General features: G+C 38.4%; 3 protein-coding genes across 3 annotated transcripts; all 3 read right to left on the reverse strand.

Moving 5' to 3' along the window:
- Positions 1 to 872: 872 nt before the first annotated feature.
- Positions 873 to 3,494, reverse strand: LOC147315439 (uncharacterized). The gene has a single exon (XM_086258249.1). The coding sequence runs from the start codon at positions 2,400 to 2,402 to the stop codon at positions 1,185 to 1,187; it is 1,218 nt and encodes a 405-aa protein (XP_086114375.1). The 5' UTR covers positions 2,403 to 3,494; the 3' UTR covers positions 873 to 1,184.
- A 481-nt stretch (positions 3,495 to 3,975) lies between these two features.
- Positions 3,976 to 6,845, reverse strand: LOC147315440 (uncharacterized). The gene has a single exon (XM_086258247.1). It carries the CDS (start codon positions 5,510 to 5,512, stop codon positions 4,295 to 4,297), a length of 1,218 nt encoding a protein of 405 aa, XP_086114373.1. The 5' UTR covers positions 5,513 to 6,845; the 3' UTR covers positions 3,976 to 4,294.
- A 1,930-nt stretch (positions 6,846 to 8,775) lies between these two features.
- On the reverse strand, positions 8,776 to 10,984 carry LOC147315441 (uncharacterized). Its single transcript, XM_086258252.1, has one exon. It carries the CDS (start codon positions 10,307 to 10,309, stop codon positions 9,092 to 9,094), a length of 1,218 nt encoding a protein of 405 aa, XP_086114378.1. The 5' UTR covers positions 10,310 to 10,984; the 3' UTR covers positions 8,776 to 9,091.
- Between the last annotated feature and the right edge of the window lie 404 nt (positions 10,985 to 11,388).

An 11,388-nucleotide genomic window follows, 5' to 3' on the forward strand; every position in this document is an offset into this window, starting at 1 on the left:
GACTCAAACATAGAAAAAAAGATTTTTTATTTCCCTCACCTAATTTTTAAAAGTATTTTATAGCATATAACACGTTTGAAAATATGCTTTGGTTCACATTTAACTCCAGAAAATCATAAATCAAAATAGGGATATTACCTGTCCACAGATTCATGGTGCAGTAACTGCTCTTTTAACTGTCTGGTGTCTTTGCTCTTTGTTTGGTGTTTGTAGACATGGTTTACATGAGTTTTTAGCTGAGATTCAGAGGTTTCTGTGGACACTACTCATGTCAGCACTTATATTTCTGACCTCGTGTTATAATCGATTAAACGTGGTCTCCTCTCTTTTGCCCCCATTTTTGATGTTGTGGGTGCAAATGATCAGGCGTGACATTCTCATAATAAATCAGATAAAATACTGCAAAGAATTAATCCTGCATTTGTGTGATTGAAATGTGTGTGCAGTGACACTGTTTTAAAGATTTGGCCTAAATAATTCTGGAGTGAATGAGCCTAAACATGATGACCGGACTAATGACACCATATCACCTGTGACACTCACACACGCACGTATGACTTTGCCAGTTTCAGCTGAAACAATTTCAGTGTTTCAAACCATGTTCCAGAGTTTTTAGTTCACCGTTCATGAGGTTTCAAGAAGAAAATGAAAGACAGATCTGAATGTTTGAAAGTGTTTTGGAAAAACTCTGTAAAGATTAGATGAACAATACTCAAAGGATAAATTCAACTGTTTTATTTTGTTAGATAAGTTGAAAAAAAAGTTAAACAAGCAAGTAAATAACGAAACAAGGTTAAATGAAGTAAGAGCAAAAAGTTAACAAGTAAATAACGAAACAAGGTTAAATGAGGTAAGAGCAAAAAGTTAACAAGTAAATAACGAAACAAGGTTAAATGAGGTAAGAGCAAAAAGTTAACAAGTAAATAAAGAAACAAGGTTAAATGAAGTAAGAGCAAAAAGTTAACAAGTAAATAAAGAAACAAGGTAGAGGAGAGAAAACCCCAACAATCCCCTCTGAGCAAGCACTAGGCGACAGTGGGGAGGAAAAACTGCCTTTAAACGGGCAGAAACCTCCGGCAGAACCAGGCTCAGGAGGGGGCAGTCAACTGCCGGGACTGGTTGGGGGGGTGAACAGAGGTGGAGCAAGACGAGGCTACATCAGTTGAAGAAGCAGTATTGTCCCTCTACCGGAAAAAGCTGAAGAATCTTTTCTTCTTTTTCATGGACTTTTCCACGAGCGCCTTTTTGTCCAGGATGAGGGTTCTCAACTCATCGATGGTTTCTGTGTTTTGCCTCTCTAGTTTCTTGCATGTTTGTTCCACCTGTTCTAATGTTGCTTGTGTTTCTTCAAGCTTTTCTTTGAGGTCTTTGGATGTTGCCTCCTGTGTCAGCTTTGCCTTCTGCAGGTCTGCATTTCTCACTTGATCTTCTTTGTGCAGGCCTTCTAGCTGCTCATTTCTTTTCTGGATATCGCGGAGCGTACACTGCAGGTCCTCATGCGTTTTGTCTTGTTTTTGCTTTTGGGCCTGCATTTCTGTGTTTTCCCGCTTCAAGTTGTTGAATTCCAACAATATCCCCTTAATGAGCTCTGAGTTGTTTTTGGCCATGTGATCAATCTTTTTCTGCATGTGTGAGCATCGTTTTTCTAGTGTTTCCTTTTCTGCCTCCAGCTCACTTGTTTTGACCTTCAGTTCATCACAGAATCCTTGCAACTTTTGATTTTTACTCTCAAAGTCCTTGATAATGCACTTTTCTTCTGGCAGTCTTTCTTTCTGTTGCTCTCTCTCTTGAAGGAGGTCTTTATTTTGGACCAATGTTTGTTCCAACTCTGCCTTCACCATTCGGTACTTTTCCTGCATGCCTTGGAGCTCGCGCTGCAGGTCTTTTTGCTTTGTGTCCTGTTGTTCCTTCTGTTGGAGGACTTCTTTATTTTTTTCTTCAGCTTCATCAAGCTTTCTTTGGAGCAGGTGATTCATTTGGTCCATGTATTGCAGATCCCACTCCATTTGATCAATCGTCGCTTTCCTGCCTTGAAGCTGCTCGGACATTTCTTTAACTTCAGCGCTCTTTTTCTTGTTTTCTTTGATGAGGGATACAATCTGCTCTCTGGCTTGAGCAAACTTGATCCCCCAGCCCTCATTAATAATGTTGATGTCGGGCTGGCGCTGTAGTGTTTCTTCCAGGTGTTTGTTTTGTGCTTCCATCTGTAAGCACTTCTTCTCCAGGTGACGTTTTTCTTCTTCAATTTGTCGAATTTTGTTCTGGAGATGGTTGTTTTCATTCCTACTCTCCTGTAATGCCCTTTGGATGGATAAGAGGCCATTTGGAGAAATTGGCCGGCCACGCGTGGAAGGAGAGGCGGCGAAATCTTTTTGTCTCGGTTGCCGTAATCTTGGATACATGTTGGCGTTTGTATCCGATGACTCTGAGAGGTTTCCAAATTTTTCTGTAGTCAACGTTTGAAGGCTGCAAACACAAAGGCTGCGAAGAAACGAACTGAAAATTGCTGTTTCTCACCCCTATTTATAGAAAAACTTCAAAGGATCCTTGTGACATCCTTGTGACATCCTTGTGACATCATCACTCCTAAGCCAATCAGATTGTCACATGACATTTTGGAATGTGGAATGGGGATATGTTTTTTTTTAAACAGTTTTCAAATGTAACTTAATATTTAAGTGTTTCTTACTTGACCCGCTTAGTCGATTAAAAAGTTAATTGCCACGAACACCCCTAATGTTATATAACAGACCACAGAAAAAAGACAGGTTTTTTTCTACGTGACAGAGCTATAATAAATGTTTTGTTTTTTTAATTATCCTACTTTTTCTAAAAGGGAACATTATTTAAAGAATATGTATTTAATTAAAAACTCTGTATTCATCTAAAGGGTATACCAAGAAGGGTGAGCTTCCTGCTTGAAAAGGAAATGACCAAAATAAATGTATTTCTCTGCAATTACAAACTCTGTGTAAACAGTCTTGGTGTCAAAATAAAGCTAACACTGGTGAGATGTCATCAGAGCTGTAAATATTACTGCAGATGTTACTATGTCAAAGTTACTGTGACTCAAACATAGAAAAAATGATTTTTTATTTCCCTCACCTAATTTTTAAAAGTATTTTATAGCATATAACACGTTTGAAAATATGCTTTGGTTCACATTTAACTCCAGAAAATCATAAATCAAAATAGGGATATTACCTGTCCACAGATTCATGGTGCAGTAACTGCTCTTTTAACTGTCTGGTGTCTTTGCTTTGTTTGGTGTTTGTAGACATGGTTTACATGAGTTTTTAGCTGAGATTCAGAGGTTTCTGTGGACACTACTCATGTCAGCACTTATATTTCTGACCTCGTGTTATAATCGATTAAACGTGGTCTCCTCTCTTTTGCCCCCATTTTTGATGTTGTGGGTGCAAATGATCAGGCGTGACATTCTCATAATAAATCAGATAAAATACTGCAAAGAATTAATCCTGCATTTGTGTGATTGAAATGTGTGTGCAGTGACACTGTTTAAAGATTTGGCCTAAATAATTCTGGAGTGAATGAGCCTAAACATGATGACCGGACTAGTGACACCATATCACCTGTGACACTCACACACGCACGTATGACTTTGCCAGTTTCAGCTGAAACAATTTCAGTGTTTCAAACCATGTTCCAGAGTTTTTAGTTCACCGTTCATGAGGTTTCAAGAAGAAAATGAAAGACAGATCTGAATGTTTGAAAGTGTTTTGGAAAAACTCTGTAAAGATTAGATGAACAATACTCAAAGGATAAATTCAACTGTTTTATTTTGTTAGATAAGTTGAAAAAAAGTTAAACAAGCAAGTAAATAACGAAACAAGGTTAAATGAAGTAAGAGCAAAAAGTTAACAAGTAAATAACGAAACAAGGTTAAATGAGGTAAGTTCAAAAAGTTAACAAGTAAATAACGAAACAAGGTTAAATGAGGTAAGTTCAAAAAGTTAACAAGTAAATAACGAAACAAGGTTAAATGAGGTAAGTTCAAAAAGTTAACAAGTAAATAACGAAACAAGGTTAAATGAGGTAAGTTCAAAAAGTTAACAAGTAAATAACGAAACAAGGTAGAGGAGAGAAAACCCCAACAATCCCCTCTGAGCAAGCACTAGGCGACAGTGGGGAGGAAAAACTGCCTTTAAACGGGCAGAAACCTCCGGCAGAACCAGGCTCAGGAGGGGGCAGTCAACTGCCGGGACTGGTTGGGGGGGTGAACAGAGGTGGAGCAAGACGAGGCTACATCAGTTGAAGAAGCAATATTGTCCCTCTACCGGAAAAAGCTGAAGAATCTTTTCTTCTTTTTCATGGACTTTTCCACGAGCGCCTTTTTGTCCAGGATGAGGGTTCTCAACTCATCGATGGTTTCTGTGTTTTGCCTCTCTAGTTTCTTGCATGTTTGTTCCACCTGTTCTAATGTTGCTTGTGTTTCTTCAAGCTTTTCTTTGAGGTCTTTGGATGTTGCCTCCTGTGTCAGCTTTGCCTTCTGCAGGTCTGCATTTCTCACTTGATCTTCTTTGTGCAGGCCTTCTAGCTGCTCATTTCTTTTCTGGATATCGCGGAGCGTACACTGCAGGTCCTCATGCGTTTTGTCTTGTTTTTGCTTTTGGGCCTGCATTTCTGTGTTTTCCCGCTTCAAGTTGTTGAATTCCAACAATATCCCCTTAATGAGCTCTGAGTTGTTTTTGGCCATGTGATCAATCTTTTTCTGCATGTGTGAGCATCGTTTTTCTAGTGTTTCCTTTTCTCCCTCCAGCTCACTTGTTTTGACCTTCAGTTCATCACAGAATCCTTGCAACTTTTGATTTTTACTCTCAAAGTCCTTGATAATGCACTTTTCTTCTGGCAGTCTTTCTTTCTGTTGCTCTTTCTCTTGAAGGAGGTCTTTATTTTGGACCAATGTTTGTTCCAACTCTGCCTTCACCATTCTGTACTTTTCCTGCATGCCTTGGAGCTCGCGCTGCAGGTCTTTTTGCTTTGTGTCCTGTTGTTCCTTCTGTTGGAGGACTTCTTTATTTTTTTCTTCAGCTTCATCAAGCTTTCTTTGGAGCAGGTGATTCATTTGGTCCATGTATTGCAGATCCCACTCCATTTGATCAATCGTCGCTTTCCTGCCTTGAAGCTGCTCGGACATTTCTTTAACTTCAGCGCTCTTTTTCTTGTTTTCTTTGATGAGGGATACAATCTGCTCTCTGGCTTGAGCAAACTTGATCCCCCAGCCCTCATTAATAATGTTGATGTCGGGCTGGCGCTGTAGTGTTTCTTCCAGGTGTTTGTTTTGTGCTTCCATCTGTAAGCACTTCTTCTCCAGGTGACGTTTTTCTTCTTCAATTTGTCGAATTTTGTTCTGGAGATGGTTGTTTTCATTCCTACTCTCCTGTAATGCCCTTTGGATGGATAAGAGGCCATTTGGAGAAATTGGCCGGCCACGCGTGGAAGGAGAGGCGGCGAAATCTTTTTGTCTCGGTTGCCGTAATCTTGGATACATGTTGGCGTTTGTATCCGATGACTCTGAGAGGTTTCCAAATTTTTCTGTAGTCAACGTTTGAAGGCTGCAAACACAAAGGCTGCGAAGAAACGAACTGAAAATTGCTGTTTCTCACCCCTATTTATAGAAAAACTTCAAAGGATCCTTGTGACATCCTTGTGACATCCTTGTGACTAGAGATGGCACGATACCACTTTTTTATGTCCGATACCGATACCGATATCATAAATTTGGATATCTGCCGATACCGATATGAATCCGATATAGTGTTTTTTAATCAACAAAACTGTTTTTTAAAATATCTTGCTGCATTTTGCAAGTCTGCAAGTTCATACTCAAGTTTAAAACAACAACTACACTAAAGCTATTCTGTTATACCTGTATACAAAAAAAAATTTCATAGTTCAGCAATACTGATCAATCTAATAAACTTAGACCTACACCATCCTCCCTATTCTGGTATTTTAAAGAGTACTTAGCGTAAATATTAAGCAACCTAACTAATAGGGTTCCAACTCCCAGCAACAACAAAATTAAATAAATAAAAAATAGGGAACCACCCCTCACGCTCCACCTCATGATGCTTAATCGACGTAATCAACCTTAATTTGATGCAGTGTGAAAAAAAATGCACAGAAATCAATTATTTTTCAAGAAATATTAAATAGATTCAACATCTTTCTTCAACAAAATTGCAGACTGCACAGATGGTACCTTCCCAAAGGAAAAAGTACTATAGCTTACTAGGGTATATATATTAGACTTAATAGTCACTATGTACAGTAATTGACTTCTATTCATTTTACATCAAATTAAAACTTTGGGTGTCAGATAATTATTTATTAAAAGCTAGACATTTTAAATGAGAATAAGAAAGAAAAGTATGTCTTTGTGCCCCCTTTTCCCAGTTAATGCCCTATCAGCCCCCCTGGCTAAACTTTGCTAGATCCGCCCCTGCACAGTTACCAGCCGTCAGCTACGTAGAAAAAGATCCTGGTGTAGAAATTAATATTAAATAAATTCTAACAACAGCTTATCAAGCTTAAACGTGCTGCTGTTGTTCAGCCGCTGGTTTGCTCTTTCTGGCGCAAAGTGGACCAAAAACAAACGAGAGACAGACTCACGACAGAAAAGCCGATCAGCTGATTTAAGCAGTTTCACGATTGAAGTAGCAGCCGGAGAGCGAGAGGCAGTCGCTTGTTAAGCTTAACGTGGGAATGCTTTACAAACATTCAGAGATGGACTTACACACTTGCTTTACTTCTCTCGGGGATAACTTTGTCGGAGATGAAATGCCGGGTTGCTAGCGAAGCTCCACATGCTATCCAGACCACTGACAGGTCGGGCATGCCACAGCTGCTCTATCACGTGATGCATACGTTCTGAGGTGAGTTACGGCGTGTTGCAAGTTTTGTGAGGTGCTTTCGTGATATTTAATGGATCGGGTTACATTTTTTATTTTTCTCCGATATCCGATCCAGTAATTTAGGTCAGTATCGGACCGATACCGATACGTAATATCGGATCGGTCCATCTCTACTTGTGACATCATCACTCCTAAGCCAATCAGATTGTCACATGACATTTTGGAATGTGGAATGGGGATATGTTTTTTTTTAAACAGTTTTCAAATGTAACTTAATATTTAAGTGTTTCTTACTTGACCCGCTTAGTCGATTAAAAAGTTAATTGCCACGAACACCCCTAATGTTATATAACAGACCACAGAAAAAAGACAGGTTTTTTTCTACGTGACAGAGCTATAATAAATGTTTTGTTTTTTTAATTATCCTACTTTTTCTAAAAGGGAACATTATTTAAAGAATATGTATTTAATTAAAAACTCTGTATTCATCTAAAGGGTATACCAAGAAGGGTGAGCTTCCTGCTTGAAAAGGAAATGACCAAAATAAATGTATTTCTCTGCAATTACAAACTCTGTGTAAACAGTCTTGGTGTCAAAATAAAGCTAACACTGGTGAGATGTCATCAGAGCTGTAAATATTACTGCAGATGTTACTATGTCAAAGTTACTGTGACTCAAACATAGAAAAAATGATTTTTTATTTCCCTCACCTAATTTTTAAAAGTATTTTATAGCATATAACACGTTTGAAAATATGCTTTGGTTCACATTTAACTCCAGAAAATCATAAATCAAAATAGGGATATTACCTGTCCACAGATTCATGGTGCAGTAACTGCTCTTTTAACTGTCTGGTGTCTTTGCTTTGTTTGGTGTTTGTAGACATGGTTTACATGAGTTTTTAGCTGAGATTCAGAGGTTTCTGTGGACACTACTCATGTCAGCACTTATATTTCTGACCTCGTGTTATAATCGATTAAACGTGGTCTCCTCTCTTTTGCCCCCATTTTTGATGTTGTGGGTGCAAATGATCAGGCGTGACATTCTCATAATAAATCAGATAAAATACTGCAAAGAATTAATCCTGCATTTGTGTGATTGAAATGTGTGTGCAGTGACACTGTTTTAAAGATTTGGCCTAAATAATTCTGGAGTGAATGAGCCTAAACATGATGACCGGACTAATGACACCATATCACCTGTGACACTCACACACGCACGTATGACTTTGCCAGTTTCAGCTGAAACAATTTCAGTGTTTCAAACCATGTTCCAGAGTTTTTAGTTCACCGTTCATGAGGTTTCAAGAAGAAAATGAAAGACAGATCTGAATGTTTGAAAGTGTTTTGGAAAAACTCTGTAAAGATTAGATGAACAATACTCAAAGGATAAATTCAACTGTTTTATTTTGTTAGATAAGTTGAAAAAAAAGTTAAACAAGCAAGTAAATAACGAAACAAGGTTAAATGAAGTAAGAGCAAAAAGTTAACAAGTAAATAACGAAACAGCAAAAAGTTAACAAGTAAATAACGAAACAAGGTTAAATGAGGTAAGAGCAAAAAGTTAACAAGTAAATAACGAAACAGCAAAAAGTTAACAAGTAAATAACGAAACAAGGTTAAATGAGGTAAGAGCAAAAAGTTAACAAGTAAATAACGAAACAGCAAAAAGTTAACAAGTAAATAACGAAACAAGGTTAAATGAGGTAAGAGCAAAAAGTTAACAAGTAAATAACGAAACAAGGTTAAATGAAGTAAGAGCAAAAAGTTAACAAGTAAATAACGAAACAGCAAAAAGTTAACAAGTAAATAACGAAACAAGGTTAAATGAGGTAAGAGCAAAAAGTTAACAAGTAAATAACGAAACAAGGTTAAATGAGGTAAGAGCAAAAAGTTAACAAGTAAATAACGAAACAAGGTTAAATGAGGTAAGAGCAAAAAGTTAACAAGTAAATAACGAAACAAGGTTAAATGAAGTAAGAGCAAAAAGTTAACAAGTAAATAACGAAACAAGGTAGAGGAGAGAAAACCCCAACAATCCCCTCTGAGCAAGCACTAGGCGACAGTGGGGAGGAAAAACTGCCTTTAAACGGGCAGAAACCTCCGGCAGAACCAGGCTCAGGAGGGGGCAGTCAACTGCCGGGACTGGTTGGGGGGGTGAACAGAGGTGGAGCAAGACGAGGCTACATCAGTTGAAGAAGCAGTATTGTCCCTCTACCGGAAAAAGCTGAAGAATCTTTTCTTCTTTTTCATGGACTTTTCCACGAGCGCCTTTTTGTCCAGGATGAGGGTTCTCAACTCATCGATGGTTTCTGTGTTTTGCCTCTCTAGTTTCTTGCATGTTTGTTCCACCTGTTCTAATGTTGCTTGTGTTTCTTCAAGCTTTTCTTTGAGGTCTTTGGATGTTGCCTCCTGTGTCAGCTTTGCCTTCTGCAGGTCTGCATTTCTCACTTGATCTTCTTTGTGCAGGCCTTCTAGCTGCTCATTTCTTTTCTGGATATCGCGGAGCGTACACTGCAGGTCCTCATGCGTTTTGTCTTGTTTTTGCTTTTGGGCCTGCATTTCTGTGTTTTCCCGCTTCAAGTTGTTGAATTCCAACAATATCCCCTTAATGAGCTCTGAGTTGTTTTTGGCCATGTGATCAATCTTTTTCAGCATGTGTGAGCATCGTTTTTCTAGTGTTTCCTTTTCTCCCTCCAGCTCACTTGTTTTGACCTTCAGTTCATCACAGAATCCTTGCAACTTTTGATTTTTACTCTCAAAGTCCTTGATAATGCACTTTTCTTCTGGCAGTCTTTCTTTCTGTTGCTCTCTCTCTTGAAGGAGGTCTTTATTTTGGACCAATGTTTGTTCCAACTCTGCCTTCACCATTCTGTACTTTTCCTGCATGCCTTGGAGCTCGCGCTGCAGGTCTTTTTGCTTTGTGTCCTGTTGTTCCTTCTGTTGGAGGACTTCTTTATTTTTTTCTTCAGCTTCATCAAGCTTTCTTTGGAGCAGGTGATTCATTTGGTCCATGTATTGCAGATCCCACTCCATTTGATCAATCGTCGCTTTCCTGCCTTGAAGCTGCTCGGACATTTCTTTAACTTCAGCGCTCTTTTTCTTGTTTTCTTTGATGAGGGATACAATCTGCTCTCTGGCTTGAGCAAACTTGATCCCCCAGCCCTCATTAATAATGTTGATGTCGGGCTGGCGCTGTAGTGTTTCTTCCAGGTGTTTGTTTTGTGCTTCCATCTGTAAGCACTTCTTCTCCAGGTGACGTTTTTCTTCTTCAATTTGTCGAATTTTGTTCTGGAGATGGTTGTTTTCATTCCTACTCTCCTGTAATGCCCTTTGGATGGATAAGAGGCCATTTGGAGAAATTGGCCGGCCACGCGTGGAAGGAGAGGCGGCGAAATCTTTTTGTCTCGGTTGCCGTAATCTTGGATACATGTTGGCGTTTGTATCCGATGACTCTGAGAGGTTTCCAAATTTTTCTGTAGTCAACGTTTGAAGGCTGCAAACACAAAGGCTGCGAAGAAACGAACTGAAAATTGCTGTTTCTCACCCCTATTTATAGAAAAACTTCAAAGGATCCTTGTGACATCCTTGTGACATCCTTGTGACATCCTTGTGACATCATCACTCCTAAGCCAATCAGATTGTCACATGACATTTTGGAATGTGGAATGGGGATATGTTTTTTTTTAAACAGTTTTCAAATGTAACTTAATATTTAAGTGTTTCTTACTTGACCCGCTTAGTCGATTAAAAAGTTAATTGCCACGAACACCCCTAATGTTATATAACAGACCACAGAAAAAAGACAGGTTTTTTTCTACGTGACAGAGCTATAATAAATGTTTTGTTTTTTTAATTATCCTACTTTTTCTAAAAGGGAACATTATTTAAAGAATATGTATTTAATTAAAAACTCTGTATTCATCTAAAGGGTATACCAAGAAGGGTGAGCTTCCTGCTTGAAAAGGAAATGACCAAAATAAATGTATTTCTCTGCAATTACAAACTCTGTGTAAACAGTCTTGGTGTCAAAATAAAGCTAACACTGGTGAGATGTCATCAGAGCTGTAAATATTACTGCAGATGTTACTATGTCAAAGTTACTGTGACTCAAACATAGAAAAAAAGATTTTTTATTTCCCTCACCTAATTTTTAAAAGTATTTTATAGCATATAACACGTTTGAAAATATGCTTTGGTTCACATTTAACTCCAGAAAATCATAAATCAAAATAGGGATATTACCTGTCCACAGATTCATGGTGCAGTAACTGCTCTTTTAACTGTCTGGTGTCTTTGCTCTTTGTTTGGTGTTTGTAGACATGGTTTACATGAGTTTTTAGCTGAGATTCAGAGGTTTCTGTGGACACTACTCATGTCAGCACTTATATTTCTGACCTCGTGTTATAATCGATTAAACGTGGTCTCCTCTCTTTTGCCCCCATTTTTGATGTTGTGGGTGCAAATGATCAGGCGTGACATTCTCATAATAAATCAGATAAAATACTGCA

Source organism: Aulonocara sp. 'chitande type north' Nkhata Bay, linkage group LG13 (assembly GCF_057382095.1).
Source record: "Aulonocara sp. 'chitande type north' Nkhata Bay isolate Kocher_YH1m ecotype deep benthic linkage group LG13, A_spYH_male_GT1.1, whole genome shotgun sequence".
Lineage (NCBI taxonomy): Eukaryota > Metazoa > Chordata > Actinopteri > Cichliformes > Cichlidae > Aulonocara > Aulonocara sp. 'chitande type north' Nkhata Bay.

Excerpts from the sequence above, each read along its gene's own strand:
- LOC147315439 (XM_086258249.1), bottom strand. The coding sequence starts at position 2,402 with ATGTATCCAAGATTACGGCAACCGAGACAAAAAGATTTCGCCGCCTCT.
- LOC147315440 (XM_086258247.1), bottom strand. The coding sequence starts at position 5,512 with ATGTATCCAAGATTACGGCAACCGAGACAAAAAGATTTCGCCGCCTCT.
- LOC147315441 (XM_086258252.1), bottom strand. The coding sequence starts at position 10,309 with ATGTATCCAAGATTACGGCAACCGAGACAAAAAGATTTCGCCGCCTCT.